General features: G+C 39.4%; 1 protein-coding gene across 1 annotated transcript; it reads left to right on the top strand.

Annotated features, from left to right (window-relative positions):
• The first annotated feature begins 495 nt into the window (after positions 1 to 495).
• LOC101470134 (protein LBH) lies at positions 496 to 12,223 on the top strand. Its single transcript, XM_004554738.5, has 4 exons — positions 496 to 713; positions 8,005 to 8,083; positions 9,975 to 10,149; positions 11,171 to 12,223. The coding sequence occupies exons 2-4, from the start codon at positions 8,006 to 8,008 to the stop codon at positions 11,236 to 11,238; spliced, it is 321 nt and encodes a 106-aa protein (XP_004554795.1). The 5' UTR covers positions 496 to 713; position 8,005; the 3' UTR covers positions 11,239 to 12,223.
• The last annotated feature ends 835 nt before the right edge of the window (positions 12,224 to 13,058 follow it).

Here is a 13,058-nt window from a genome sequence, read left to right as displayed (position 1 = left end):
ATCTAATATTTAACTACTACGGCAATGCATGGCGATGGGGGACATCTGCATCAATAGGAAAAGCTGTTAAACTATAATACAGTTAAGTTCAATCTCTTTGACATTTTCCAAAAGCTTTCCAGTTGCTTGGATTGGAGTCTTTCCCTGGCTGATTCTGGCCCGTGGGCCTTATGTTTGGCATCCCTAATTTTGATTACCCCCCCCCCATCCCCACCCAAAAACAAAACAAAAACAAAAAGCTACACATTCTGTGGAATAATACTAATTTTGGGTATTTTAAAAGTTATTATTATCATTATTATTATTATTATTACTTAGATACAGTAGTTATTTATTGCTATTCAGTTATTTTCAGGAATGTAATAACCAAAAAATAGAAACATAAAATGTAAAGCAGAGGTGCCCACGTACTTTTTGACATACAGTCTTGAACGAGATTCTCTCGATAGCCCGCCTTTTCCCGACAGGCTTTGAAGGCAGCACTAGCTCCGCTTCAATGCGCAGGCTCTGAACACTTGACTGCAAGTGGTAACTTTACCACAGAGCCTTGCGTGCCCCTCCGCCTGTCGCCCACAACAGTCAGCATCATCATCGTCATCATCATCATCACCATCATCATCATCAGCAGCAGCATCAGGAGCAATATCAGTGTGATGAGGCAGCTGAGGACGGAGAGCCTCCTGCTCTGAGACACTGGATCAGCCTGCAGACAGGTACGAAGCTTTCATCCGCATTTTAGCCAACTTGGACGCGTTAAGCCCCATTCATTCTTTATTTCCTTACTAGAAGTAGCTTAATTCACTTTTCCTAAAAGTAACTAAATTACTGTTTATGTAACTAATCTAAAGTGCACCTCGGAGGTTTAGGAAAATCACAAAACCTGTTTTGCAGAGACTTTCTGAACTGGAGTTTGGGGTTGCGGGCAGAAAAGCGCAAATCAGCCCGTTTCCGTGTAGGACGAGCTGTTTTAATCGTGTAAATCTACTACCTACCTGTTGTATATCATGCAGATGAACCTCTGCTCCAATACAGCACAATGTGTATATTTTAAATACCAGTTTTATTTAAATAATAATAATAATAATAATAATATTAATAACAATAATTAAAGCATCAGCTGAGTGCGCCTTAAAAACTAGAACAGGAAATGTGAATTAGGGCAGCAAACACTGGAGAAATCACATTGATTTCCAACTGAAACTGAGCAGTGGAGTGTTTTTAGTAAGCTGTATGAGAGAGAGAGAGAGAGAGAGAGAGAGCATCACTATTTTTGACCGCGGGTTGGATTTTTCCTCTTTCCTTGGGTTGTGAAAACTTGCTGGATTTCTGCAGCAAACCTGCATTTGAGGAGGTGCTGCTGCTTCTGGCTCTGATTTAATAGCAGAAATGGAAAAGGTGTTTGAAGTGAAGCTGGCGCGATGAGAGAGGAGAGCGCGGAGAAGACATTCCACCTTAATACACCTTTATATCTGCAAAAATGAAATTGTGGAGTTCAAGTGACTGCTGCTGAACAGCCTCTGGGAAAAGACAGTTTGGACAGTCTTCACCACGATGAATCTACTGATGGACATGAGCGAGAGGAATTTTTATCCCTGACATCAGACGTATCCGTTTCACCCAAAACGTAAATGGAAATGATAAAACAGGAGACAGTGGCTCTTGTCTTTCTTAAGATGTTGGGTCTAGTCCACATTGAAATCAGGCATTTAAAATATACTAGGAGGTGGGAACATCAGGCTCCAAACCTTATTCTGTTATTTTAACGCTAATGAAGAGGATTTCTTTCTGGAGTAGAGGCTCACTGAGCCTTCCAAGTGACGAAATCTACATAACTGCTACATGAAATGCAGCATCCTACCCAATGTGGTGACGGTGAGGTAGAGCCAGCCGGTAGGAGATTGAGCCATTATTAGTAGAGAATAGTAAAAAATCCTGAAACTGAGAACAAACGCGAGACTTGGGGAAAATTACAAAATTATCCTTTTTTTAATGCAGTCTGTTGCTTTACATTTCTTTTACGGTTGTATTCATGTGCACTGGTAACAATTGTGGCAATAGTCATTATGTAATGGGGTTGTCATCCATCCATACCTGTATCCATCCATCTTTTCCCATTTTTTGTCTTGAAAGCCATAAAGGAATCTTTATTTGCGACCACCCCTATGTGCACTTACCTGATGAAAATTTGGTGGTCAGAGGTTTTTTTTAACCTTACAAAATATATTTTTCATATAAGTAACAGCAACGAAATTTCACACTGACTGACTGAGAGTGTAAAACAAAGTGACATTTTACATCCAAAAGGTCAAAGGTCAATTCTGAACAGAGACAGATGAAAACTGCATCTTGACTTTTTGGTGGAAGTACACAACCATCATGTAGTAATGATACTGTTGATGCCGCCTGCAGAATGGTGCCATTTTTACTTGACAGAATTGCAGTGTGTCCCTAGGTCTGCCCTGGAGCCTCTTCCTGGAGAGGTCATGCTGGAACACCTTGTGTAGGAGGCATCCAAGAGGCATCCTAGTCAGATGTGCTAACCCACCTCAACTGGCTCCTTTTGATGTGGAACAGTAGCATCTCTACTCTTGAGTCCCTTCAGAATGAACTCCTCACCCTATCGCTAAAGGATAGCCTAGCCAGCTTTCGGAGGAAACTGTTCCACTTGTATGCACTTGTATCTACAGTTTCATTCTTTGAGTCATGACCCAGAGCTCTTGACCGTAGTTGAGAGTAGGAACGTAGATCGACTGGTAAATCGAACTTTCTTTTCACGCTAAGCTCTCACTTCACCACAACGAAGCGGTCCATCGCCTACATTGATTGAGACATGGCACAATGACACTCATGAACAAGACCCACCTGGGGTAGCAACTTATTCTTGACCCAGAGTGGATGGTCCACCCTTTTCCTACTAAAATTCATGGCTTCAGACTCTGAAGTGCTAATTCTTATTCTTGTTGCAGCAAACTACACCAGTGTGTTTGCTGCAACAAACACACTGGTGTTTGTTGCAATTTGAAATGACATTTGTCAGCCCTTTTATAATAATTGACCATACAGAAAATAGTTTATACAGAATTTATACAGAAAAAACAGAAACTGTTTTTTCTGTATAAAGGCAGCAGAGTCACATCATCTGCAAAAAGTAGAAAAGAGATCCTGCAACCACCAAAGGGGAGACCCTCTCTTACATGGCCTAGAAACTTTGTCTATAAACATTATGAACAGAATCAGTGACAAAGGGCAGCCCTGGAGGAGTCCAACACAAACAAGAATGATCCTGAACTGTTGTTGCCAATATGGACCAAACTCTCACTGTGGTTGTACAGCAACCTAATGGGCTGTAACAATGGGTCAGATACCCCATCCTTCCAAAGTAGCCCCACAGGATCCCCAGGAGAATTCGCTCTCCAAGTCCACAATGTGCATGTAGACTGGTTAGGCAAATTCCCATCAACCTTTAATATCCTACAGAAGATAAAGAGCTGGTAAAAGATTTTTCTACACCTAGGAAATTCTGGACTAATTCCTTTAAGTAAATGATCTGGATAAATCTTAGACCTTTATGATTTTTGTGGCAAGAATTAAACTTGCACCCCACTCAAGACAATTATTATTTCCAGTAATGACGTAATAGTAAAAAAATACCTTAATTCTTTCATTTAAACAGTCTAACCAGCTATCCAGAAACATTTAGATTTACTGTCATCTATGATGAGGAAATGCACTAAATAGATTTTTTGCTTGACTCGTGATAATAGTGACTTTTTTGCATAATCAAAAGTTTTTCTTATATTTCTGTTTATTAGTAAGGCAACATATCACTGCAGCTCCATCTCCAACAGAGGCAGTAAAATCAGAACATATTAATACTGCTTAATTTTATAGATTAAAACTTTCTTGTATTTAAATAATGTAAATCACATCAAATATTTAGAAATAAACTTTAATTTTAGCCCTAATTGTTTCTTAATACTTGTTTTTTTCTTTTGTTGCATAAATTGAAAAGCATCTTAACAGTTCATGTCTCTGCTGAGGCAGAAGTGAGGTAGCTTCCTGTGAACAAAGACATTAACACATGGATAATCCTGTTCAGACCTAATGACTCAAATAAGAAATAATTATTCCGCTACCAAAAAAAAGGCATGACTGAAGCGTCACGCCTGGCAGCAACATTTAAATTCTTGTGTCTGTTACGCTTCACATCCCTGCAGAGTGAGTGCACTTCTCGAAACAAGATCAGACTGAAATCATGCGCAGAGCTCCACAGGCCTCTCCAGTTGATACCTAGAGAGCAACACAGCTTTTCTTTTTGGTTTTTTAACATAAGACTGACTGGAGTGACCGCACAGATTCCCTCCAGAGGAACAATAGGAGCCTCAGAGGAGGAATAAAGGCTGCATTGTCTCTTCACGGAAACGATGATGAAGGGCAGCAGCAATTCCAGGTTTAACAGAGAAGTCTCACAAACTGCACAACCCCGTCCTGATGGTGGTAATTGCTGCATATCGGCACACATGAATACCCCCAAATCAGCCCTCAGCCTTGTGTGCAAAGTGCACTACTCAGACAATCAGAGGAATAAAATCTCAATCGCTCGTCCCCATGGCAACAGGAACTGCCGGTCTGATTGTATGGAAAGTGGTGTTTCTGATAACTTATCACACGTAAAGTCTGCCCTTCACCACCAACCAGAACGCTGTACTTGGATGTTATTAAATGGATAAGGAGTGATGTCTTAATATCTCCATAAAAACAGAATCAGGCTTGCATTATAGTCTGTAATCAGGTGTTTCAACTTAACAAAATCATAGATGCGGCAGAGGTGAAGGGTGGTATAATTTTGCATTGTGGTCTGCTGCTCATAACAGCGGTTAAACCAGATATAACATATGTATAAGTATCAAATTCCAGCTTTCGGAGCTTGATTGTAAGTTTTAGCTCATTGCTCGTCTGGCTACAGCTTTTCTGGTTTGGTTCATGCTCACTGCACTCAAAGCACCAATTTTGCTGTGGCCTTTGCCATCCTGGTGTTTTGAAACTAGAAGTATTGAGCGAGGGGTGGATCTGACTCAGTAACCAGGTGACACTGCGCACTCTTATGTTATTGACTTTTCAAGGTAGCCTAACCTGCTTTGCCATCTGTTCTGTTCTAAATGGGGCCATTAAAACAAAGAGAGCATCATATTCTGGTAAGAAAGAACTGAACACATGAAAACATGTTGGTAGCTGGTTGATGCAGTTATAAGTAGTAGTGTTGAAGCGGTGTGTGGTGAATACTAAACATCAGTCTTCATTTCTCCTGTTTTTGGACCATACCTCCAAAAGGTTCTGCTGAAGCCGTCTTTAACCTCCTAACATCCTAACGTTTTATTGAGAAGACGACGAGATGGGAAGTCATTTTTTTGTTGAACCCTTGCAGGGGAAGAAAATACTTCTTTTACACCCCTCTTACAAAATAAGGAACTAACTGTGCTATCTTGAAATAGTTTACACCGCTGAATCATAAGGCTTACATTCAAACTATGCCACTGTAGCAGAACTTTCACTCGTAGTGTTTTTGGCCCAACAGTTGTGAAGTATTGGTAGGCCAAAATATTTATAATGGAATATATTGGGTAGTTTCTTGCAGTAGAGTTACTAATACTTGCAATATTGCAAGTATAAAAACAGGTATACTCTAAACAAACCTGGCTTATCAGAGTTATTACTCCTTGACTCCATGACAGTGAAGAAAAAGAAACTCACCTCAGGGTTAGGGGAGAGAGCTAGTTTAATGAACTGGTAAAGTACACTGGATAAATATTAAACACCTGCTTTTCAGAGCTACCTTTTCCTTCACTTAAACACATTATTTATTGTTTTTAAATAATAGATGTTTATCTTGTGTTCTATTAATTGAAGCAGAATAGCTGTACCATGTTATTATGGGGAGCATATTACAATTTTATCATCATACTTATATTACAAGTTACTCCTACACCTGGTGTCCTAGTGTTAATCAAATTTAATTAGACACACTATATAGATAAAAGTACTTGGCCACCTACATATTAAACTTACAAGAGCTGCACAGTGATGGAAACCCATGTCATGAAGCTCCCAGCACACAGTTTTTGTGCTGATGTTAATGTCAGAGGAGGTTTGGAATACTCTGAAGTGCTGTCAGCCTTCGAGTGTTGAGATGACAGAGTGTTGGCAACTGTTACATATTAAGCACCTCTGTGACTTTACATGGTCTGACATGAGTCGCTGAGGTTCCTAAACACCTGCACTTTGCAATAATACCATTAAGAGCTGATTGTAGAATATCTGGGAGGGGAAACAATTATTAACTGACCCAGAAATGTAACTTTGTTCATCTAGTCGAGAAACATTTCCTCACTCATCCAAGTGACTTCTTCATACTTAGCTGACTGCACCTTTACCCACCTTATCAGCAGTAAATTTGCATAATGACCAAAACTAGCATGATGGGCTGTGACGTCAGTGAGTTGATCAGTTATATAAAAATTGTCATGACTATAGATTAATGGCCATTAGTGCCATTCAAAGAGAGTCAGGGAATGGCTGCAGTCACAGCACTGTAAGACGGTAAAAGATGTATCCTTAGGTTCCCGGCTCTGTTCAGAGACGATCTTTCCCTTTTCACATGAATGGATCCCTTGACCTCCTGCTCGAACTGGGAACTGGTCTTTAGGTATAAATAGAGTCGTTGCCTGACAAGGTATCTCTTCTGTGTTGTGCCATCTGCTTAGCCAGAGTTTGTTTAATCCTCCAATCCCCCTAGCACTTGACAGCATACATTATATTACTGTTTGTACCCCGGGAACCCAATCCTTGGGGTGCACATATTTTTGGTGTTTCTGTTTTAGGGTTAGAAAGCCACAGAGATGCGTTGTATTGAAAAAAGTGCATCTCAGCTTTTCTAATATGCCTGACTCATAAGTGGTCACTAAAGGCTTTTGTTTAGGTGGCAACAGTTGTCCTTGTTCTCTTCTGGCTTGCCTGGAACATTCTTTAGGTGCCTTGCCAGCTTTGACGACTACCCAGCTGGGATACCCACATTTACAAAGGGCCTTTTTGATATGATGCTCTTTCGCTTCCTTGGCTTCCGTTTGTGTGGCGATGGTGTTTGCTCTGTTTTGTTGTGTCCTGATGAAACCCAGTTTGCTCTTCGGTGGATTACGAGAGTCAAACCCTAACTCCTAATACAGTTACATTCGTTCACGGCACACATCAACTTTCAAATATCCTGCAATAGTGATGGGAACTTCACAGTCAAAGAAAGCTAACCTTTTATTTTCTTATCCTCCTTCATATATACTAAGTCAAGTTCCTGGTGAACTTGAAGTGTTAATCAGTGAATTGTGGTTAGGGAATGATGCTAGTTTTGGTCATTATTCAAATGTACTGTTTATAAAGCTGGAGAAAGCTGCAGTCAGTTGAAACTGAGGAAGTCATTTGCATGCGTGACGAAATGCCACTGAAAACGCTACATGAAACCTCCATAGCCGTTGTTTTAGAAATAAAACATGTTGGTCCTAGTTTACCAGAATTACGGAAAGTACATCAGACTGTATTGGATAGTGTTATACATGTTACACATCGAGTTGCTAGTCAGCCGTTGCTGTCAGCCTTCATTGTTGAGCATTTGTTAATCACCACTGCCTGACTTTTTTTTAGTGTTTGTGACCATTAACACTAATTGCCCATTACTGTTAGCCAGTTAGTGCCAGAAATAGGGGCGAATCAACCTAGAACAAACTTCTGTATTACCAGAAACACTGTTAGTCCTATTAGTCCTATAAATAATCTCCTAAGCTAAAATTCGACATAAGTAACTATCGTGAAAAATGCCGTTTTAACGCAGAGGGTGCAAGTAAAATCAGAGAACCTTGAACAGACAGTGTGTCACATAACCCAGCTTAAGACAAAAAAAGGAAGGAAAGAGCAGAGAAACAAAGTGAAGACAGTTTATTGACTTGTGATTTTCTCCAGGATGACTGAGGTGATGAACTCTCTGGAGCCGGGGACAGAGGACTTCAGCGGGGGAGGAGCAGGAGGAGATCAGGCCACAGTATCCTTTGCTTTGTGTGTGCGAATATGTGCAATTAGACAATTTCAAACCAGTCTCGTTTCATTTGAGCAGAAAGCAGAAAGCAGAAAGCATACAGCGGTGAGTCACAGAAGTGATGAGCAACCATAAAATGCTGGTTGATATGACAAAGGTCATTAGCTGGACTCAGTGCTGCTTTGAACAAATGGTAAATGGCGTATCCAACAAATGGACAGCTAAATTATTGACTGTATAATATCAACAGTTTAAATAACATATTTTGTCATAATGTGTTTCATTAACTATTACTTGTGGTTAGATTTATGGCTGAGTCAGTGAATACATGTTATTAGCTCCTCCCTGTGTTATTTAAATTACTAGCCATATTAGCAGCATAGCTAATAACAATGTTTGTTTGATCCACATTGAAATATCTGAAAAGTAATACATGAAGTCCCACGAAGAAGTTACACACTAAATATGAACATTACACCCTTTCAAATACCTAGAGAATGGCTAATTTATTCCACTGGAAATAAAATTTAAAAAAAAAAGAGGCGCCACCTTTTTTGTTTCAAGTTCAGACGCTGTCATCAAGACGTCACCTTTTGGTTTGTTGACCATTTTGGAACCACGTTGTTTTTGTATGTAGATGTTTTTCTTTTTGATCTTTTTATTTTTAAGTTAAGTCATAGGAGAGGTTAGACCTGAGAAGTTGTCATTTAAGGCCAGCACTAGCTAACTAGCTGTGTTAGCTAGCTAGAGCAATATTAAACGGCATGCTGACAATGGATAAATAAAGCATGTTTAAAATTATCAACTCTTTAGACTGTCTTTTAGCAAAACTCAACTGAACAAGAAAAAACAACATCCATACCCCTAATTATTCATCACTTTAGGCCTTAATATCATTTAAATGCATTTAGTTGTCAGAAAGGGGGGAGATTAGCTGTAAACCCGTTTCAGACATCTCCGTTAATCTGATGATGAATGTGTCGAGTTCACGTGTGGATGAGCACCCTGGTCAGCTTTCCATTCTGGACCTGCAAACATTAATCCTTCACTTTCCGCACAACACAAGCCTGAATGAACGCTGTTAAGTTTGAGGTTAGGTGGTTAGGTGCAAACAGGATTGCAACTGCACATGTTGCATTCTTTCTGAATTTCTATAAATTGCCCAGATCGCTAGAAGACTGACTGTCTTTGAAGCCTTTTGAAATAAAAAAAGAAACAACAATTTTTTTGGCAGAAGATATCTGCTGTGCTAGTTGTGGTTAAAAATAAACTAAACAGTTTATAAGTTATAGCTTAATAATTTTGTCTGATGCATTTCCTAAGAACTCTCTAAGTATAGGATTAAAGTATCAAGAGTAGATCAAGTAAAATATAGCCATGACACATTTATGTAAAAAATAGCCTGTATCTGAATGACTGAAGGCCAACACTTGAATAGACTAACAGCTGTTCAGTGGCATTTGAGAAACTGCAGTTTTGGCAGTTTTGCATTGCAAGTGGAAGAAAACCTCAAAGACCTGCTGGCTCTTTAGAAGAACCAGTGTTACAATGTTACAGGGTTGCTTTTCTATTCGTGCATTGGCGTTACCAGGTAACCAATTCCTTGTTTTCTCTAAGCCAGACGACCAGTCAGAGCAGACTGACCTTCATCTACCATTTACCATTCATCATGTTTTTTATGTTAAATCCAAGCATGTACCTATGAAACTTCAACTGAGTGTCATGCAAAGACTTTACACGAAGTCTGTCTCAAATCTTCCATCTGATGCAGACAGTTTCTGTTTTTTTAATCCAATTTTTACCGCATTATTGTTCTTTCACATGTGGTACCCACAGTGACCTTTTCATCCCCACAAATATGAAGCCCTCGTTTTAACCTTACATAAACTTTAAACAGATCTTCCCAGATACCCATGAAAGGTATCCAAAGTTGTCCAAGAGGCTTCCCTCTATAGTCGTGGAGCCAACAGACGGAAGTGAGGTGGAGAGTGGAGAACTCCGCTGGCCCCCGGATGATCCGAGCTCTGCAGACGCCCAGACTGAGAGAAAGCGTACGGATGAGCAAACTGAAGGTGAAAAGGAAAGAGAAACTAACATTGCCTTGGCTTTTTGGCACAGTTAGATTCGAAGTGGTCTGATAAGAAGTTGTGTAAATAAAAGTCACATGCACGTAATTAGAAGACCAGAAGGTATTTGGCTGTTGGCAAAAGTGTACATATACTGAAACTTCACTTAAAGAAAAGTACCACTACAACAAATTGAAATGACTCCAAGTCAAAATGAAAGTTGTCATTTAATATCCTACTCAGGTCAATCATAGTGTGACAGCAGTATTTTTACACCTTACTGAGGTGCCAAAAGTACAAATACACCAAATATATATAAGTTAAAGATTCTTCAACTTATATATAGCACTGAAGGGCATATAGCCCTACAAGCAGCTGAGACATGTGAGTTATTTGCATAGTTTCCCCTGACTTGCCTTAAGAAATGAACATCAGTTGCTTATAGCATCACTATAAAAGGTTACTTCCTGTAATGGCTTCCTGTCATTGGTTCTTTATGCTAAGTGTACACTTTGCAGTCATTCCTACTTCATGAGCAGAACAAAAATGAGGAAACACTCAAGAGCAGACATGCAGTGATATGCGCCACCATAATATCGTGATTATATGCATCAGTGAGGTGAAAAACGAATGCCGTTATCGACTCTGTCTTATCAGCTGGCTCCTGGACAAAGCACGAAGTCATACAATTCAGGATAACAGCACATTTTTTCCACTTACAACGAGTCATTTGAAGGGATAGTTTTTTACCTCAGTTTATGCCACTGAGTATGGACCTACCTCTGGTTGGTTACCTCTTGTCAGTAGCACTTGATGTTGTAAAATGAAAGCAGAAGAGCAGCATTAAACCTCATGGCGATGACAAGACTACATGTGTTCCAGGCTGCTGGCGAGCGCACCATAGCGATAGTAATCCTCTCATCTAATTCTATCTTAAACCTTTAGCTTCAAATGCACAGAAACACAGAAATGAAAGTAGCCTGTTAGAAAAACTGATGAAAAATCCTCTATGTGTTTTTTTTTCCAGATGAGGAGCAGTCCAGTGAAGGTGGAGCTGAAGAAGCTTCAGGAGTGGAAATGCAGGACTCCAACTGAACAAACTCGCTTCCTGTGATATAAACTGTTACTATGAGTGTATCCAGACTTGGAATGAATGAAAACGAGTCAGATAGAGGAGTGCAATGTGCGGATAGAAAGATCAGAGAGACAGAGTAGGAAGGGTAGAAAACAGATTCCCAAACCCCAGCTCACGGGCTTGGAGCCAGTTACTTCAGCACCTTGAGAATAAAGACGCCGAAGGCGCTTTTTTGTTTTTTTGTTTTTCCCCAAATCTGTATCTTTCCATTACATCTGTAATGATGGAGCTTGTTTTGACATGTGTAAACTAAGATTTATGGGGACAAAGATGGCATGTTGAAGCATTTTCCAAGAAAAAAAAGTTTTGGCAATAGGTTTTAATTTGAGAATTCCCAGGTCTAAAATGACTGTTTTGACATTTCCAGCTTTGTAAATATAGATTTTGAATTAAGTTAACAAATTTCCTCTCTCTGGCTCCAAGCCCTCACCATCCAGATGCCCACGGAATCATCTGCACATGTGATCTGGACAGATGTTTCTAAATGCTGTATTAAGTATTTAGCTCATGTGTGCCATACTACTACTAATAAAGGTAGCTACTGTATTTACATTTAGGTGCAGATTACATCACTGTTTGTTCGGTGCCGACTGCTGTAGTTTGGGTGATCTTGGTCTCACTATTAACTTTGTAATATTAGCTTTGAGTATTTGAGAATTTCACAACAGATCCATTGCTTTATTAGATGTTACAATATTCATTAAAATATTAAAGTATGTAATCACTGTCTTCTTAGTTTTAAAGGGAATGTAACTGTTGTTTTATTTAAGATATTGGAGCAATATGGTCCCAAGAAATCAAAGGCAGTCCATTTTGTTACAGACTACAGAAGTAAAAAGAACCAGTGTATTTTAGATGTGTGTTGCTTGTCACAGGCATATTTTTTAAAAATACTGGAAGCCTAAATTATTGCACAAGTAATAAACCTTTTGAAATGTTCTTTAATTTGTGGTCCCAGTGGTTTTACTGCTTATGGGGAAAGTGAAGTTTACGTTACTTTCTCAAAAATATTTATGCATTTTTGAAATGTAAGATGTTTTTGATAGATCTAGATGACCTTTTGCATCCCTGCACAAAGTCTCTCAGCTCAAAGTTAAATTGATGGAAAGAGGAAAGTAGAAGGAGGAAAAAGCACAAAAGGTTTCAACAGATATAATTGGTTGTCAGATTCAACTCTCCATCTCTCTGTGTGGATATGATGCAGGTCTCCCAAAACGAGCGAATTGCTGCTCCTTGGACTCTTGCTGTCTGGATTTTCCCCACTACATTAGTGGAGACTGCAAGCTGGCAGATGCTCTTGTAACATCGTTTACAGTCAAAAACACCTGTGAGTCTGGGCCCAACTCCCTATCAGATGACTGTATACCCATTACCTCTTCCTATTTCCACTTTATGCTCGCTGTTTTTATTTAGAACTGGCAATACTTAAAAGTTCAACTAAATCCCACTTAAGGGGATACAGTTGTTTTATAGAATTGAAGTTTTTTGTTGGTTGAGCAGCCCTAGGAAGTACACTATTAATAGTGCAGACTTACACTGGATACATTGTTACAAGAATACATTTTTGGTCATACTCATAAAAAACGGAACAACCAGCAAACAAGAGCAGTCCCAAGACTGTGTGTCTTGAGCAAGGCTAAAAATTCTCTCTGGATCATGCAGGAACTGACACACTGGATCAAGAAGGATAACCGGATTCTGCATAGTTTGTGATACTTTTGTGGGATACAGTGTCTCTCTTTTTTATTGTCAGTTTGAGATGTATTTCTGAAAGAAATGA

This window comes from Maylandia zebra, linkage group LG19, assembly GCF_041146795.1.
Source record: "Maylandia zebra isolate NMK-2024a linkage group LG19, Mzebra_GT3a, whole genome shotgun sequence".
Lineage (NCBI taxonomy): Eukaryota > Metazoa > Chordata > Actinopteri > Cichliformes > Cichlidae > Maylandia > Maylandia zebra.
Note: the sequence above shows the minus strand (reverse complement) of the source record. Positions and strands in the feature narration are given on the sequence as shown.

Excerpts from the sequence above, each read along its gene's own strand:
- LOC101470134 (XM_004554738.5), top strand. The coding sequence starts at position 8,006 with ATGACTGAGGTGATGAACTCTCTGGAGCCGGGGACAGAGGACTTCAGC. Across the intron at positions 8,084-9,974 it reads CAGGAGGAGATCAGGCCACA|ATCTTCCCAGATACCCATGA; the intron begins GTATCCTTTGCT and ends AACTTTAAACAG. Across the intron at positions 10,150-11,170 it reads TACGGATGAGCAAACTGAAG|ATGAGGAGCAGTCCAGTGAA; the intron begins GTGAAAAGGAAA and ends TTTTTTTTCCAG.